General features: G+C 48.6%; 2 protein-coding genes and 1 pseudogene across 2 annotated transcripts in view; 2 read left to right on the plus strand and 1 right to left on the minus strand.

The window, feature by feature from the left end:
• Positions 1-10,830: 10,830 nt before the first annotated feature.
• Positions 10,831-12,237, plus strand: LOC119352774 (glyoxylate/hydroxypyruvate reductase HPR3-like). Its single transcript, XM_037619355.1, has 2 exons — positions 10,831-11,470; positions 11,556-12,237. Exons 1-2 carry the CDS (start codon positions 11,042-11,044, stop codon positions 12,075-12,077), a joined length of 951 nt encoding a protein of 316 aa, XP_037475252.1. The 5' UTR covers positions 10,831-11,041; the 3' UTR covers positions 12,078-12,237.
• Positions 12,238-12,725: 488 nt separating this feature from the next.
• LOC119352773 lies at positions 12,726-15,439 on the plus strand (annotated as a pseudogene).
• A 239-nt stretch (positions 15,440-15,678) lies between these two features.
• Positions 15,679-17,132, minus strand: part of LOC119352772 (ABC transporter B family member 25, mitochondrial-like) — a 10,480-nt gene continuing 9,026 nt past the window's right edge. The window contains exons 19-20 of the mRNA XM_037619354.1: positions 16,380-16,515; positions 15,679-16,144 (exon numbers count right to left, since the gene is read on the minus strand). Of these exons, the coding sequence (XP_037475251.1) occupies positions 16,028-16,144; positions 16,380-16,515 (253 nt within the window). The 3' untranslated portion in view covers positions 15,679-16,027. The remainder of the gene's footprint in view (positions 16,145-16,379; positions 16,516-17,132) is intronic.

The raw sequence follows: 17,132 nt of genomic DNA on the forward strand, positions 1-17,132 counted from the left end.
AATGCACTGTGCTTCCATTGGGGCATGTTGGCATGCAAATGCCAATGTCAACTGGAAAAAATGTTATATTGGCGACACATATGCTGAAATGCAGTTGTCATGTTTAATAAAATGCATCTGCCATGTTTGTTGAAATGCAATTGCCATGTTTACTCAACTGTAGATGCCATGTTTAAATAAAATGGCAGTTGCCATGTTTTATGCAATGTGCTTCCATTGGGGAATGTTGGTATGCAAAATGACGATGTCCAGTTGAAAATGTACTACAGTTGCCATGTCTAGTGTACTGCATTTGCCATGTCTAGTGTACTGCATTTGCCATGTTCAACGTACTATATTTGCCATGTTCAATGAACTATGTTTGCCATGTTCAAACAAAATGTATTTCTATTTCCATGACAACATAAGGTGGTACAAGAAAAGAGCGCACGATAGTTTAACAGAAAACACACAAAACTTGCAGATTCCAGGAAGAAATAAAGCGTGCCAGCATGTTCACGGCTTTCCAGGTGGACGAACATACGTTCAAGGTGTGTTCTATTTTGGGCATGTCAGATTTAGAACCTAAAGACCCGGACAAAGGAAGGAACTACTTCGTCAAAGCCTCGATAGGCGAAGGCGGGTACTACTGCCAATGCTGCAAGTTCGAATGGGACGGCATTGTGTGCTGTCACATACTAAAAGTAATGGACATGAACATTGTGGCACGGATGCCCCACCATTTCATAAGGAGGCGATGGACTTGGGACGCTGACGACGCGTTGGCGCCGCAGACAACACACGCAGTTCTGGCTGTGCATGACGAGAGACCTGAGTCAACCATGGAAGCCGTGAGGCACGTTGTGCTGACAAAGAACTATGTTGAGCTAATTGATGAAGCGTGCAAGAGTGATGAGACAGTGAGAGTCGCAGAAAAACACAAGAAGGCATTGAAAAGAGAGCTTGATGAGATCAAGAGGAGGAAAGCTGAGGAAGCCTTACACCGGTTCCCCCGCACATCAAGTGTGCCTTCATCCACGGGGCCATCATCTGAAAACTCGGAGATAGGATCTGGAACAGCAAGCACACAGACCCAGGTCAGGAACCCACCCCGTTCCATCACAAAGGGCCGTCCAAGAGAGGTAAGGTACAAGTCGGGATTGGAGATCCAAGCAAAACACAAGAAAACGAAGAAAGGGGCGGGCAATCCATGAGTAAAAATTGGGGCGATGTGACATGGTCCTTGTGGACGTTTTGTTTTGTACCCTAGATTATGAGAATTTTTTTTAAAAAATTGGGAGAATGACTCTTGAGGGGCATCAGAAGTGGAAAGAAAATTCATTGAATGGATAAATGCAGTTGCCATGTTATGGGTACTTAATCTGCCATGTTATGTGTAGTTAATCTGCCATGTTATGTGTAGTTAGTCTGCCATGCTATTTTATACTAAATATGCCATGCTATTTTATACTAAATATGCCATGCTAGTTGTACTGGATCTGCCATTTTAGTTGTACTGGATCTGCCATGTTAGTTGTACTGTATCTGCCATGTTAATTATGCTGGACTGCCATGTTGTTTGTACTGTATCTGCCATGTTAGCTGTACTGAAAATATGTCATGGTATTCCTGATGACTCTGCATGGCATATATTTCCATGACAATACGACGCGGTTTAGAGACATATAGTGTGTTGTGTGCAATGTATGGGAAACAAGTTGGAAAAAGCGTAACGTGCATAAACCGCAACAAAGGTTGTGGCTACATGATCAACCTACCCATGCTAGCCGGTGTAGTTAGCGATGAAAAAGAAGAAGCAAAACAACCAAAATGAAAAACGACGATGACTTTCACTACCCATGTCTGATGAACTACATTTACCATCTTTTTTAAAACATCGTAGGCGCATTCGAAACAGCAAACCGGTGCTAGAAACGATGAAAGCATTGTAATAATGACAAACATAAAAACATATCTGCTGTAACGCCTAAAATAGGTTCATGTCCACACATATATTATAGAAACTATTCAAATGTCGCTCACACACCACCACTACATAGTTAGGCTACGCGGGGTTGCAGTCATAACATAGCACACAAACATAGTTTTCAACGAGAAACAAAGAGATAGCACCTTACATTCTTCGGCAACAGAATGTAAGGTATACGTCCGGTGTGTAACGCCACGTGATCACTTGTACTTCTTGATGACTTTCTTGACAGCTTCCTCCACGAACTCGCGTGCTCCGGACCGCTTGTTGAAATCTTCATTCGTCAACCAGTTCCATGTGTAGATTTTCCGGAGCTCAACGACCGTTGCAGCTGTGATAGGGGGGACAATTCTGCCTTCCCACTTTGCAAAGTATTCCAGCGCGTGAAAGCCACAGTCCGTCCTGCATGAGGAAAAGAGTCAGGTGAACACGCAAAAAGGACAGTCGTAACAAAGATAGACTTCAATTCAGATGTGACAACAAAAGAGTGGTTGGATTGATGTAAATGGCACATGAAGGAAGGAAGAAATTATGTGTTCCCTTGCTTCGCAGTCGCCATATACTCAGTCGGGAAATGCCTGATCTGGACCTTTGAATGTTCGTAGTGATGGTTCCATGTCTCTTTGAGGTTGTTAATGAAGAATTCGGCATGCGTAGTAAGGTCTGCATCAGCTTACGAACGGATTGAATCAAGCACCTCAAAACGTTGGTTCTTCAGGTCAAGACAGATCGCATAGTGGTGAGCACACTTGTCGTGTGGGTCATGTGGTGCAAGCTCCTGGAACATGGGGAACATGACCTGCATTTAAAAGTGAAGAAATGAGAAGCAGAGTTCACATAAAGAACAGCAGACGGACAAAAAAAAGAATCACGTAGAATGTTTGGTTATGGGTGGGGGTAGTTGAAAGAAAGTTACCGTCCATGTATGAACAAAATGTGTCATGTATTTTATTATCAAGTTGCCACATAGTTTGCACGGGATGCAAAAATCAAGAAGTCAGTGTGCACGGCAGCTGTTGCCATATGGAAGCAGCTGTCACGTAAACACAAGTGCAGATGATGGCAAAAAAGCACACCTTGTGAAAAAATAGTGCAGACAGTGAAGGAGTACTCACATATTTCTTCAGTGTGAGCTTGAAATCACCGTGTTGGGCAAAGTTCTTCCTCAGGATTTTGTGGTGGAAGTCACCATCCCATATTTTGCAGGTCACACTGTAATGCATAATTGTCTTGTCGGCGCACACATCAGTGTGGTTGTTGATGTAGTCAATCCTGCATGCAACTACATTCGTCGACATTTTGCCGTTTGGCCTCACGGACTCAGCAAGATCACCTAGGTTGACGTACGTCGCTCCGCATTGAATGATTTTGGTTCTGTCCAAACATGAGCTGTATGAAAACAATATAACATGGAAGAATCATGCCTACTAAGTAAAAAAAAATTATGAAAGAACTAAAACGTAAGTGGATCGTGCATAGAAAGTACGAAGGAGGTGAATGGTAAAAAAGGAGCAAAGCAAAATGAGATATTATGGGGTGTGGTCGTTTACGCTTTCAGCTCCTTCATGTGCTTGCCGCTGGACCTCACATTTCCAAACCGCTTGACGATATCGTACAGCTGGGTCTGTTCCTTAGTGGCCCTGAATTCGGGCTCGTAGTCTTCCGGGGAGGTGGGTGCACTACCCTCTGCTGCCTCACAGAACCAGGAGTGGCACTCCTAATGGTCTCCTCAGATACCGTGTCTGCAGCCACGTTGGAACTTGATTGCCCTTGCCCTCATGATGACCTCCTCTGCAATGCTGCCTCCTCAATCATGCGGTAAGTTTCGTCAAGGGACGGTGAAATCTCCTCAGGGGTGGCTGCAATGATAAAAAAATGGCTTACGATACCTAGGAAATCGAAAACAGATGGTTTGTGAGAAGATAGGGTGCATGATGTGAGATGTGGGTATAAAAAAGTGGGGCAGTTGCCATGTGTGGTTAACTACAGTGGCCATGTCATAGCAACTACAATTGCCATGTAGTTGCACTGTAGTTGCCACCTAGTTGGACTGTAGTTGCCATGTCACAGCAACTACAGTTGCCATGTTGTGTCAACTCCACTTGCCATGTGATTGCCGTGTGAAAAAATGCAGCATGGAAACAAAAAGTCCAGGTGACATGGTGTCGCAGATCAGTTGCCATGTGTGATGCACTGTGTTTGCCATGTGACAGCAACTACAGTTGCCACGTAGTTGCCCAAACGTCAAATGCAGCATGGCAGCAAAAACAAAATGTAGGTGACATGGTGCATCAAATCCAGATGCCATGCCATCACATGTCAGTTGCCATCACAAAGTGAGAATCCCCCGAAAAAATATGTTTGGGACAAAAGTCAAACTACAAAAGATGTATACAAGAAAAATCATAAAGGCATGGCAAGTGTACCTTGCACAATCGGCTCTGCGAACTTGACAGCCTTCCTGCCCTCGACCATTGGCTGCGCCATCATTGCAGGCATGCCTCCTGGGAAAGCAAAGGCAACTGGCATAGGATCTTGCACCACCGGTTGATCTTGACTGATGCCAAGGCTGAACCTCGGTGGGGTAAAGGCCATTGGGTGCCTCTCATTCCTACTGGCCGGACCACGAACGACTTGCGGGGCAAAATCCAAGGGTGAAAGATCAACAAACATATCTGAATCGGCCGCTACAGAATGATCGACCTTATTTGCAGGGCGGGACGTGTTGTCAGCGGTATCAGCCGCAGCTTTCATGACAATCTTCTTGTTTGGGCTGTAGGGGACACCGACATTGACTGGGAGCCTGGAAGTGCGCAGATTTATGCTGGGGATTTCCACTGCGGGTAAAGGCGCAGTCTGCTCCGGGTGTTCACCTGCGTCGCTCGTGCCCGGCTTGACACCTGCATCAGTTGTGCTCCGGTCTTCCGGTTTCTCCGTCACATTGCTTTTGGCAGGTGGCGGGAACATTGTGGACGCAGGAACAAAACCAGACTCATCTCTCCTGCTCCTGGCTACAGCCGGTGCGTTCGGTATGTCTGTTGGTTGCTTGCGGGGGCTACGACGCCTAGGTGGTAGACCAGCACGCGAAACAGTCGCCTTAGCAGTATCTGCACCGTCAGGAGCTGGAGCTATTGTGCCAGGACTCTCACCTATAGATGGCATGTCCTTGTGAACTGCCGCCTCGACCGCTTCTGTCGTGGACACAGGAGTGCCACCGCGCACGCGCTTGGATTCAGTGTCAGATGAGCGGGAATCTTCCTTGCCTAGGTTCGTCTCGGGAGCGTCCACTTCAACGCTTGCTGATGGGGTGGCATGGCTCACGGCAGCATCCTTCATTGCCAGAAGAGTTGGCAGTATTTCAGCTGTCCTGGCAGATACCGACTCGTCACTCCCCGATGTACGGATGCCTGTTGTTCTAGCCTGCACATCTGCAGCCGGCGGAGATGGTCGGCCACTTGCATCAGAGTTGGTGGGAGCGGTCAACGGTGCAGCAACAGTATTGTCGCCTGGTGCCTTGTGTACATCTGAGTTGCCCCCTGTTGACAACTTTGAATGCAGGCGTTCGAGCGGGTCCTTACTGATATGCTTGGACCCACGCGTAGTAGTCTTCTTCACCCTGCAAAAAAACGAAACACATGAAAAAGGTATTTAAAAAATGAAACAAAATTATGTTTGCCTTGGTAGAAAATCTTTAAAAAATGGAAAACAGGTGGAAAAGCTGGTAATTGTCATGTAAGGGGAACATGAGTTACCATGCGTCATAGTTAGCAGTTGCCATCCAGCAGCAGTTGCCATGTTAGCAACCTTGAATAATGATAAAAATGTCTGATCTGCCTAGGGGTGGGATGAGCTCACAAGCCAACGGTAAAAAGATGGCAGTTGCCATTAGGTGCATTAAAGTTACCATTTTGGCCTACATTCCACTTGCCATGTGAAAACAAATAGGAGTTGCCACACGCTTAGAAAGGAAAGAAAGAACCATTTGGTAAAACAGTGGTTGCCACGTGTGGGGGCGATGACAGAAGACAATGTGACAAGCTAAACGAATGCATTGGAAAATCAAGGAAATATAGCACTATGTCAATGCAAGCGGATGAAAAAACCTACTTCCTGACTGCCTTCCTCAGGTCTGGCAACATGACAGGATCCCCGGTGTTGGTTGTCGTCGTGCGAGGAGATGTCCTGGTGGAAGTGGTGTCACCGGCAATGGGGGCACCTTTGTTCAACCGAGCAGAAACACGGGTTGGCGTTGGCACCTGTTTCTTTGTAACTGCTTGTCCACCAGCTGTCGGCTCGCTGCACGTATGAGATGGAGTGAAAAAAAAGGTGGCAATTGTCAGTCAGCAATCTCGTTGCCGCGTTTGACAGAACACAAGTGCAAAAAAGAGGATGAGTCTGTTCGAAGAAAATAGACAAAGCAAAAAACTAAGATGAAAGTCGAACCTCTTCCTGGCAGCTACAGGATCGGTCCTAGACCTCTTGGCAGCAGAACCCTGCCCAACACCCTCTGGAGCCATCCCCCTCTTTGATGGCAAAACCCCCTCGCCTCTCACAGCCGTGTGTTGTTTGACTTTATCCGGTTGGGGGACATCTGTTGCATCCTTGCCCTTGTTACCACCTCCGTGAACTTCAACATGTTCATCATCATCGGTGTCCTCTTGTAAATTATCCATAACATCGTCGTCATCCTTACTGAGACCAGCGTCTCCACCTAGTTCATCTTGTGTGTCAGCAGGCTCATGGGAACTGTTGTAGTCATACCGGCCACGGCAACCGATTGGCCGGTGTGTACGCTCTGGGACAAATGAAGTGAATTGCCTCACAACCGCATCGCTGTCAGAGCCACTGAGGGACGTCCACCCCTCAACCAACTTCCCGAGCAAGCCGATCATTCCAGATGCAAACTGCCCTATTAGCTGCTCAACAGGTGCCCTCGCCTGTACACGAAACAAAAAGGCATCAATGACCACCCCGTATTGCAATCACTTGCACGACATCGAAAAATACTCCACGGCAAACCATAGATGTAGATCTTTTTGATTACCTCGGCAGGGCAAGACGGAGCTGAGTGCACGTCCATCCACTTCCCAAAGTTTTGAGGCCCCCCAAACACGCTGTAGTCTATAGCATGCTTGGCCATCAGCTGGAGAGAACAAAAAAAATAGATATGATATAAGAGAGAGAATGATGAACACTGACTAGCAGTTCATGTGTTGCAAAAAAAGCAGAACTAACCTGTAGTTTTCCATATTTGGTATCAGTTACCCAGTCTGCAGCAAGCACAGCCTTGACAGCATCGATAGTCCACGCAGAAACAACAAACTTGTGCGTAGGCGGCGGGCCTCCTGTCCCAGTGAAATCCACGGTGGATAGATCAAGGCAGTCGACGTACATGAGCTGATGTACAACAATTTTAAAAAGAAAGAAAAATCAGTTGCGATCATGGTATTTTGCGAAAAAAACAGGATAATATATGTTCCTACGATCATCAAGTTGAGGTGCATGAAAAAGAGAAAAAAGAAGAAGTTGCCATCTGTATGTGCTAGTTGCCATCATAGTGTGATGGCAGTTGCCATCATAGTATGATGGCAGTTGCCATATTGTCATGATGGCAGTTGCCATCATAGTATGATGGCAGTTGTCATATTGTCATGATGGCAGTTGCCACATAATCAACATGGCAGTTGCCATCTTGTTATGATCAGGTTGCCATGCATGAATAAAAAGGTGTTAAAAAGAGTGTTCACAGAAAGGACCGGTAAAAAAATACCATTAAATGCAGTCGACAACCCTTCTGGTACACCTTGCTTGCGAATGCATCATGCAGGAAGTCGGCAATGAACTTACACCAATTCATGTTCTTCACATCTTTCAGTTTCGCCTGCACCGCACAAAATTCAGGACAACGAGTTGCCGCGTCAGAAATCCAATGGAAAAAACATCAGAAAACACTGGCAGTGACTAGCTTGCACATGACATCGGAGCAAAAAAATTGAAGGAAAAATAATGTAGTAAAGATAGATCACTCACCAGGATGGGGAAGCATTTGTTGCTTGGGCGAAGAGAAGTGGTCGGCGCGAAAACGGCTGAGATGAGGTACATGAGTAGCTTCATCTTGAAAACATCTCCATGCGTCGTCATGGCCTCCAGCGAATCTGTCACTGCAGACATGTTCGGCATGGATTCCAACCCAGGAAACAAACGGGGGAACAGCGCTTCCTCGATCTCATTGCTGATCTCGTACGGGACTTTGATATGTCCACGAGGCACACCCAAAGTGCAGAATACGGATTCCTCGTTCAGCGGTAGTCTTCCGCGTCCCGGAATCACGAATTCCCTGGAGGCGGGGTCGTAGATCTCACCAAGCCAATCGCATACAGGGTTGACAAGGTTCGTGCACCGGACAGCCATCATAGACTGCATACCCATCTCAGCAGCAGCCCCCTTCTGATCGTCGCTGAATTTGTCAGTCAACGCAGTCAGTCGTTCTTGGGAGGCTCTGTTGCGAATACGTTTCTTCTTCTGCAAAAAACAGACATAAAGTGATCAGTTGTTGCCATGTTTTTGCAAAAAAGAGATCAGTTGTTGCCGCGTTTTGCAATGTAAAGAAATTTTAGTTCGTGTCAGACGACTGCAAGCTCAAGGTGTCAACCATTAACATACAGCAGGAGGAAGGGGGATGTATAAACATTTACCTCATCACCCTCTTTTCTCTGCCCAGTTGCCCGATTACGCTGTGGTGGATCCATGAAATCATCATCGTCGTTTTGACGATCGCCACGAGCCATTCTGTTGAGATGGGAACAGACCAAATTGTCATGGTGGAAATGTAAATGCAAAGAGGTCAGCAAAAACTTGCCACATGCAAAGCATATGTATGGCATCTGATACATTTGATATGCAAATTCGGTTGCCACATTATGCAACCAATTTGCCACACTGTCTTATATGCAGAATGGCAACAGACAGTGTGTTCACACTCTATTTGCCACATGAATATACTATCCAGGTGGCAACAGGCACACTTTATGTGCACAGTGGTTGCCATCCAGTGCAGTTGGCTCGTGAATGTACATTGACTACCGATTGTGGCAACTATCACAGTGTGGTTACTATCACATATCATTCGGAAAAACACTGGCCGCAATGAAAATAGCATGATTGTGGCACCTAACACAGGAATTCAGCAAATCTTAGTTGCCACACGGAAAAAGAGCGTGTGTGTGGCAACTATCACATTACTTCAGCAAAATTATTTGCCACATGGAAGAGCGTGTGTGTGGCAACTATCACAGTCATTGAATGAAAAATAGTTGCCATGTGAGAAAGCTTACATGTGGCAACTAACACAGTCATTTCAGTAATTTGTTGCCGCAAGGGGAAACACTTTTGTGGCAACTATCAAATTTGTTCAGGGAGTTAGTGGTCGCACAAACATGATAGTTAATATAACTATCAAGTTCGCCTCATACTGCATTTTTAAAACCAAACTAACTAGATCTAGGGTTCAATGGCAACTACCTCGACTTCAAATTCACCCTCAAAATTCTCCCACGAACTGACTGCAAACACAAAATCGAACCAACGCGCATCAAAAACAACCCGGGAGACACCTGCTCAATCCATAGGCAAGACTAGTGCGTGCCTCCGAACAGGCAGAACCACGCCGACGATGCCGCCGCCGCGCCCGCGACGAAACTGACCAGTGCAACCAAAAGCGGCTAGCTGACGACTTCGGCGCCGGCGGGAACGCCGACGCATCGACGAATCGCCTGAATCTCTACGAATCTCGATCGAGGAATCGAACAGGGAGGGAAGGGGAGGAAATGCAGGAAGGGATTGCGAGGGTTGCAGCGAGCAGTACCTTCAACCCGCAGGCGCTCCGGCGAGCCGCTTCGTTCCGGCGAGCACCACCGACGGTCCCGAACACCGTCGATTCTTCCGCCTCCGCCGTCGCCTTCTCCTTCGATGGTTTGAAATGCGAGTGGGTTCTGCCAGTAACTGCGGTGCGGGTGAGTAAATGGAAGCGTGAGGGAGAGGGGGCAGAGGCGTGCGACGTGTTTGACGTCAACCGCGGTCGAAGCGTGGCGTGCGGGCGCATTGCAGTTCCACCGCACGACTCAGATGGCAACCGCTGACCGCGGGGTGGCAACCAACGTGCGGGCGAACCTCCTCGCACATCGCACACGCGCCTCGTCCTACGTGGCGCAAAAAACCGCCCGGTTTGTTCCAAGATTCGTGCACGGACCTGCCAACGGTGATGCTTGCGTGTGGTCGGGGTGGTGAACGCCCACATGTGCGGGCGTTAACATTTCCGTTTTTATTACTTTTGTTGTTCTTTATACTGTTATGATTGAAAATGAATAGATTGAAAGTCTCTCGAACAAAAATGCCCTAACACAACTCAACCCGGTCAAAATCGCTGGACAATCCAAATTGGGAGTTGTAATTTTTTATTGGGTCGCATTCAGACATGAGCCTCAAAATATGGCTGAAATTCCAACGGTGTTCACCTCCTGGTCTCAGGTGGTGTCATTTTCCAAGTTTAAAAAACAATTTTTTTTTAGAAGAAAAGGGCAGTCCCGCCCCTGTTCCATTTCCATAGAAAATGAAACACACCGAGTACATCATATTACAGACCGCGGGAGGAGATTGAGTATCTCTCCGGCAACATTTTTGCAAAGCAAAACATAAATGACGAACCTAGGCAATAAAGCAACAGTCTGAATAAAACACGCTAAAACATAAACCAGCTACTGGACATTTTTAAGATGAGACAGGAGGCCACATCAACTCTCCACGGAACAGGCTCTCCTCCATGCTCATCAAGCCACCCATCTTTTGCAGGGAGTACAGCCCCAGAGCTCGTTCTTCTTCAGCCTGGCTCTGGCCAGAGCAGCAGCGGTGGTTTTCTTGCCTCCTCCCTTATAGCCGTGTTCAAAAAACAATTGGTAGCCGGCTCGGGAGATTCAGCAGCAACGGCTTGGCTTCTAGTCACCCTGACCACCAACCGCGTCCATTGTCTCCGAATCATCAGCTGCTGGATTCCATCCCCTTCTTCCAATAGGGGACATGGCCGCGCCGCCGCCCGCCGACGAGAGGCCGCTGGTGATGCTGGCGCAGCCACTCTTCCCGGAGTTCGCCGCGGCGCTCGCCGGCCGCTACCGGTTCGTGCTGCTCGCGGACGCCGACGCGCCGGCCGCGGCCGAGGTGAGGGTGCTGTTGGTCGGGGGCCTCCCGCTGGTCACGGCCCAGCACCTGGGCGCGCTCCCGGCGCTCCAGCTCGTGGCGTGCACCTCCGTGGGCGTCGACCACGTGGACCTCGACGCGTGCCGGAGCCGCGGGCTCAGCGTGACCAACGCCGGCGCCGCGTTCGCGGCCGACTCGGCCGACTACGCCGTTGGGCTTCTCGTCGCCGTGCTCCGGAGGGTGGCCGCCGCCGACACGTACGTCCGCAGCGGCAGGTGGACGGCCGACGGCGACTATCCTCTCACCACCAAGGTTAGTACCTACTGCTCTACAGTACTATAGACTACTCTGTTCTTGGCCATAAAGAAGAGCATGATTTGAGTCTTGGCGATGGCAGGTGAGCGGCAAGCGGGTGGGGATCGTGGGGCTGGGCAACATCGGCTCGCGCGTCGCCCGGCGTCTCGCCGCCTTCGGCTGCGCGGTCTCCTACCACTCAAGGTCGCCCAAGCCGTCGGCGCCGTACCCGTTCGTCCCGGCGCTGCGTGAACTCGCCGCCGGCAGCGACGTGCTGGTGCTCTCCTGCGCGCTGACGGACGAGACGAAGCACATGGTGAACCGGGACGTGATGGAGGCGCTGGGGAAGGGCGGGGTGCTGGTCAACGTCGGCCGGGGCGGCCTGGTGGACGAGCCGGAGCTGGTCAGGTGCCTCCGTGAGGGCGTCATCGGCGGCGCCGGCCTGGACGTGTACCAGAACGAGCCCGCCGTGCCGCCGGAGCTGCTCGCCATGGACAACGTCGTGCTGTCGGACCACAGGGCCGTGCTCACGACAGAGTCCATCGGCGGCGTGCTTGAGGTCGTCATCGCCAACCTCGACGCCTTCTTCTCGGGGAGGCCGCTGGTCAGCCCCGTGCAACTCTGAAACAAGAACATCACTCACTGGTTAGATGAAATTGACCCGAAATTACATTCTGTAACAAGATGAAGTGATTAAACACACTTGGTTCCCTTATTGCCAATTTCCGAGTGAACACATAATCTGGGAGAATAAGATCTGCAAGAATAGACTTGTCATCACTTCATTTTCAATGTGGCCAAGTTGATCATTTTTAAAATCCGGGTTTGGGGTATTGTATGGACTTGGGTATCTATTTCCTTCGGGACATTGCATACCTTCATGAATTTTATTGGCCCTTGGCGGGGACGTGGCTTCACGCAACGAAATGATTATATATGTAGTGTGAAATGTTTGGAAAGAGCAAAATAGGAAACTTTCCAATAAGCCTCCCTAAACTGCTTGACATTACTCTTTACTCATCTTTTAAAGGACCTTAATAACCAAGTGTGGTTGGCTTTTGTAGCATTACTCCTACAAAAGTTGACGGAAACTCCGACCCAAGATAGATTCTAAGGTAAATACACTAAGGCCTCCTTTGGTTCATAAGATAGAAATGTTGTAGGAATAGGAAAATCATAGGAAGTGAGATGACATGCATCTCAATGCCTATAGAGAAAGAGATGTCATTTGATGCATAGGATAGGAATTTTTTCATTGAGTCTTAGCTAATGTTTTTTTTCCTTCAAAATGTAGGAATCCATTCCTACAAACCAAAGGGCCTCAAAGGAAATTTTGCTATACAAATCCTATCCTGTAGAAATCCTATGACATTCCTACAAACCAAAGGAGACCTAAGAGTGCTAGAACTTACGCTCGATGGTCACTTTGGAACAGGTAGCAAAATACACATTTTCAATGCTCCAACTTGCATGTACCGTGCAAATACGGTGTTTTTTTTTGGCTCAGTTAGACAGTTAAAGTGAAGCATCCCCTTCTCCGCAAAAAAAGAAAAGAAAATGGGTGAAGATTGCCGCCAAATAAAACCCTCAAAAAAGAGTTCAAGTGAAGCTACTAGGATGCCAGTTGCGTAGGAAGTCAAAAATGGACGTGCTTATCCAGTTGTATAGGCGTTTCTACGATTAGTCTTCTGATGTGAAGCTACGTGCGTGTCCGTTTCAGAAAATTCAAAACCGCACATGCGTACACGTATCGCCACCAGTTGTGACTTTGAACGGTATGAGTCCAATTTCAGGCCAAGTTGGACACTTACTCTCGTGTGCTATATATACAAGCACTGCAACATCCAACTTTGGCATTTACTCCCACAAAACGCAAAATTTCTCGAGGCGACGACATGGCCACGAACCAGAAGAAGCCCCACGCCGTGCTCGTGCCGTTCCCGGCGCAGGGGCACGTCACGGCGATGATGAAGCTGGCCAAGGTCCTGCACCGCAAGGGCTTCCACGTCACCTTCGTCAACACCGAGTACAACCAGCGCCGCCTCGTCCGCTCCCGCGGCCCCGGCGCCGTGGCCGGCCTCCCGGGCTTCCGCTTCGCCACCATCCCAGACGGCATACCCACGTCCGATGCCGATGCCGACGCCACACGGGACCCGCCGTCCCTGTGCTACTACACCATGACCACCTGCCTCCCTCACTTGAAGAACCTGCTCCGCGACCTCAACGGTGTGGTTGGGGCGCCGCCGGTGAGCTGCGTCGTGGGTGATGGCGTTATGAGCTTCTGCATGGACGCCGCCGCGGAGCTCGGGGTGCCCTGCGCGCTGTTCTGGACTGCCAGCGCCTGCGGCTTCATGGGCTACCGCAACTTCCGGTTCCTCCTAGACGAGGGCCTGACCCCTCTCAAAGGTATGTATGGCCGGCGCCATGCCCAACTTTGTAGCAACCAGCAACCATTTCCCGAAGATATGTTGCATTGCATATGTGTGATGCTGGGCAGTCTGATTGATCTGAGCAGACGAGGAGCAAGTGAAGAATGGGTACTTGGACACACCGGTGACGCAGGCACGCGGCATGAGCAAGCACATGCGCCTCCGGGACTTCTCGTCTTTCGTCCGCACGACGGACCGCAGAGACATCCTGTTCAACTTCCTGCTGCACGAGGTCGAGCAGTCGGACCGCGCGACCGCCATCATCCTCAACACCTTTGACGAGCTCGAGCAGACGGCACTCGACGCCATGCGCACCATCCTTCCCCTGCCCGTCTACACCATTGGCCCGCTTAATTCCCTCACCGATCAGCTGGTCTCGGAAGGCGATAGCAGCGGCACGCTCGGTGCCATACGCTCCAGCCTCTGGAGAGAAGATCAGTCATGTCTCGAGTGGCTCCAGGGCAGGGAGCCCCGGTCCGTGGTGTACGTCAACTACGGGAGCGTGACCACCATGTCCAAGTAGGAGCTGGTGGAGTTCGCGTGGGGGCTTGCCAACTGTGGCTACGACTTCCTGTGGATCGTGAGGAACGACCTGGTGAAGGGTGATGCCGCCGTGCTGCCTCCCGAGTTCCTCAAGGCCACCAAGGGCAGGTGCCTCCTGGCGAGCTGGTGCGAGCAGGAGGCTGTGACACGTCACGAGGCGGTGGGCGCCTTCCTGACGCACTGTGGGTGGAACTCGATGATGGAGGGGCTCAGCGCTGGGGTGCCGATGCTGTGCTGGCCCTTCTTCGCCGAGCAGCAAACCAACAGCCGCTACGCGTGTGTGGAATGGGGGCGTCGGAATGGAGGTTGGTGACGATGTGCGCCGGGAGATGGTCGAGGCAAGGATAAAGGAGGTGATGGGAGGAGGAGAAGTAGGGAGGGGGATGAGGAGGAAGGCGGCGGAGTGGAAGGAGGTCGCTTCTCGCTCAACCGCTCAACCCGGTGGCAGGTCATTGGCCAACCTTGAGAGCCTGCTCAAAGATGTACTGAAGTGGCCATCAATAACAAATAATTAAGCTGGGTATATAGTCACTCCTTGCAAAATTATAGTGCATATAAGTTTTTCCAAAGTCAAACTTTGTAAACTTTGACTATGTTTATTGAAAACTTAACTACATTTATCAATTAGCCTTCTATCATTTACCCGCTAAACTTTGGAAGCTGCCTTTCAAGTTAACAAATATATTTATTGAAAAGCTAACAAATATAGGTCGATAAAAGCAGAAATTTGTGTGTGGCGGGTGCATGCAATATGGTAGTCTATACGAATTTCTTGGCTAGAAAAGCTAACAAATATATGTATTGATGGAATCTAGAGAAAGCAGGACGATATATCGTTCTTCTGCTTATGTCTGTGCCCTATGAATGCAATGCACAACCTGAAGATCAACAGGTGATTCAGTGTTCAGACTATTGTGTGGTGTGGTTTCAGTGTTGAGTGATATCTGGTGGCGAGCTGCACAAAGCACCAATACAATATTCATGGAGCTTAAGACACAACATCAAATCATTTAGGAAAACAAAGATGCATAGATTGCTTGCATTTACCTATCACCATGCCGCCGCCGCATTGCCACACCGGCGATTGACGAAGGACGGCGCTTGTGGAACGGTGCAGATCATTCGGCCAACAAGATTTCTTCAGTCCCTGATGTCTGGCCCGAGAGACACACAGGCAGTCAGGGTGACACAAAACGTGACAGTAAAAAACTAAGACGAGGCACACAGTTGATCAGACAGGTATTTAACTGGAAATAACTGAATATGTGAATACTACATTAATCTGCCTGCCAGCCAGCGTCATAAAACAGCGGAAATTATTTACTTATTCTGTGTAGTAAAAATATATTACATCGACATATGGACATATGCCAGTATTGTTAGTTATCTGTACAGGAAAATTTCGCCTCTCGGCTCTATGAAATGGAGGATTTCCCCCTCAACTGTAAATTTCTGTTTCCCCTGTACCTGAAATCTCAAGAACTCCATTTACAAGGCAGATAAATAAAAACCTGCTTCCATTGAAGTATGGCTGTGTATTGTTTTCCCATGCAAAGGGAAAACGTATTGGGTCTATCAAACTTATGTACCAAAAGCAGAAGCATCAACTGGCTTCAGTTGTATTCTGCTGGGACCAAAGTTCGGCATAACGCCCGCGCTTCGACAGAAGAAGATCATGTGGTCCTTGTTCCACTACTCTTCCATTCTCGAAGACGATGATCTGAAAATCAGTTGAAAGATTACTTACATGGGAAATATGGAAGTGAATGGATTCAAAGTATAAAGGAGTTTAGCCCATAGTGAGTACAGCAATTTCATGAACAGTTGCAATAGCAACTTTTATGACTGTAAACCTGGCTTAGTATTCAGATATTGATTGTCAATATAGCAGCAAGACAAAAAAAAAATCAGATATGTATGCTGTACTGTCTATGTATGTGCAGAAATATGAATACCTCGTCGCATAGCATTGCAGTTGTGAGTCGATGAGCAATAAATATTGAGGTTCGATCGACGGATAAAGACATTAGAGAATTCAAAATCGATGATTCAGTAGTGCTATCCAGTGCGCTTGTAGCTTCATCACATAACCTGGTACGAATCAGGTAAGAAAGTTAATTCAGTGAGGGAAATTCCTAAGCCCATTATTTGCACTAAAAAAATTGTTTGGTAAGTATCCGGAATTAGTTCAAACATCAAACCCTTTTAGCGGGCCTAACTCACGTTTTTTTAAACAGAGGCAAAGTTGTTTGATAAGCATCTGAGATAGAATGAAACTCCGAAGCTCTCATCTCATACTCTGTATCCTCATCCCCTTTTCTTTCGATCCAACAAACACAGCCGCGATGCCCTAGTTGTGAGGATTCCTTCACAAGGCCTCACAAACTGGTATAAGAGCCGGGATCTGCTCCGTCTGCACTCATGAAATCTCGCGATCAATCCGTAACATCCACCACGAAAGGTGCAGCTCGATTCCGGTTGAGCAACACAAAATCCTTAGCCGGGTTGGATTGATTTGAAGTTGAGCTGCGACGGCGCCTTCAAAGCTTTGGCAGAAACAAGGCAGATCTTGAGCGCCATGCAAGCTCCTGTACCGGATGGAGCACGACCATCAAGTTCTATGGTGCCGTCGCTTCTGTTCATTTGCAAGCTCCCTCGAGTGTCACTAGCGCAGTCGCCTTAGCTCGCATTCAGGAGGATGAGCTCAA

The sequence above is a fragment of the Triticum dicoccoides genome, chromosome 2A, assembly GCF_002162155.2.
Source record: "Triticum dicoccoides isolate Atlit2015 ecotype Zavitan chromosome 2A, WEW_v2.0, whole genome shotgun sequence".
Classification (NCBI taxonomy): Eukaryota; Viridiplantae; Streptophyta; class Magnoliopsida; order Poales; family Poaceae; genus Triticum; species Triticum dicoccoides.

What these genes read in the sequence shown, in the direction of transcription:
- LOC119352774 (XM_037619355.1), top strand. Translation starts at nt 11,042, where the DNA reads ATGGCCGCGCCGCCGCCCGCCGACGAGAGGCCGCTGGTGATGCTGGCG. An exon ending in ACTATCCTCTCACCACCAAG is followed by an intron (nt 11,471 to 11,555) that starts GTTAGTACCTAC and finishes TGGCGATGGCAG; the next exon opens with GTGAGCGGCAAGCGGGTGGG.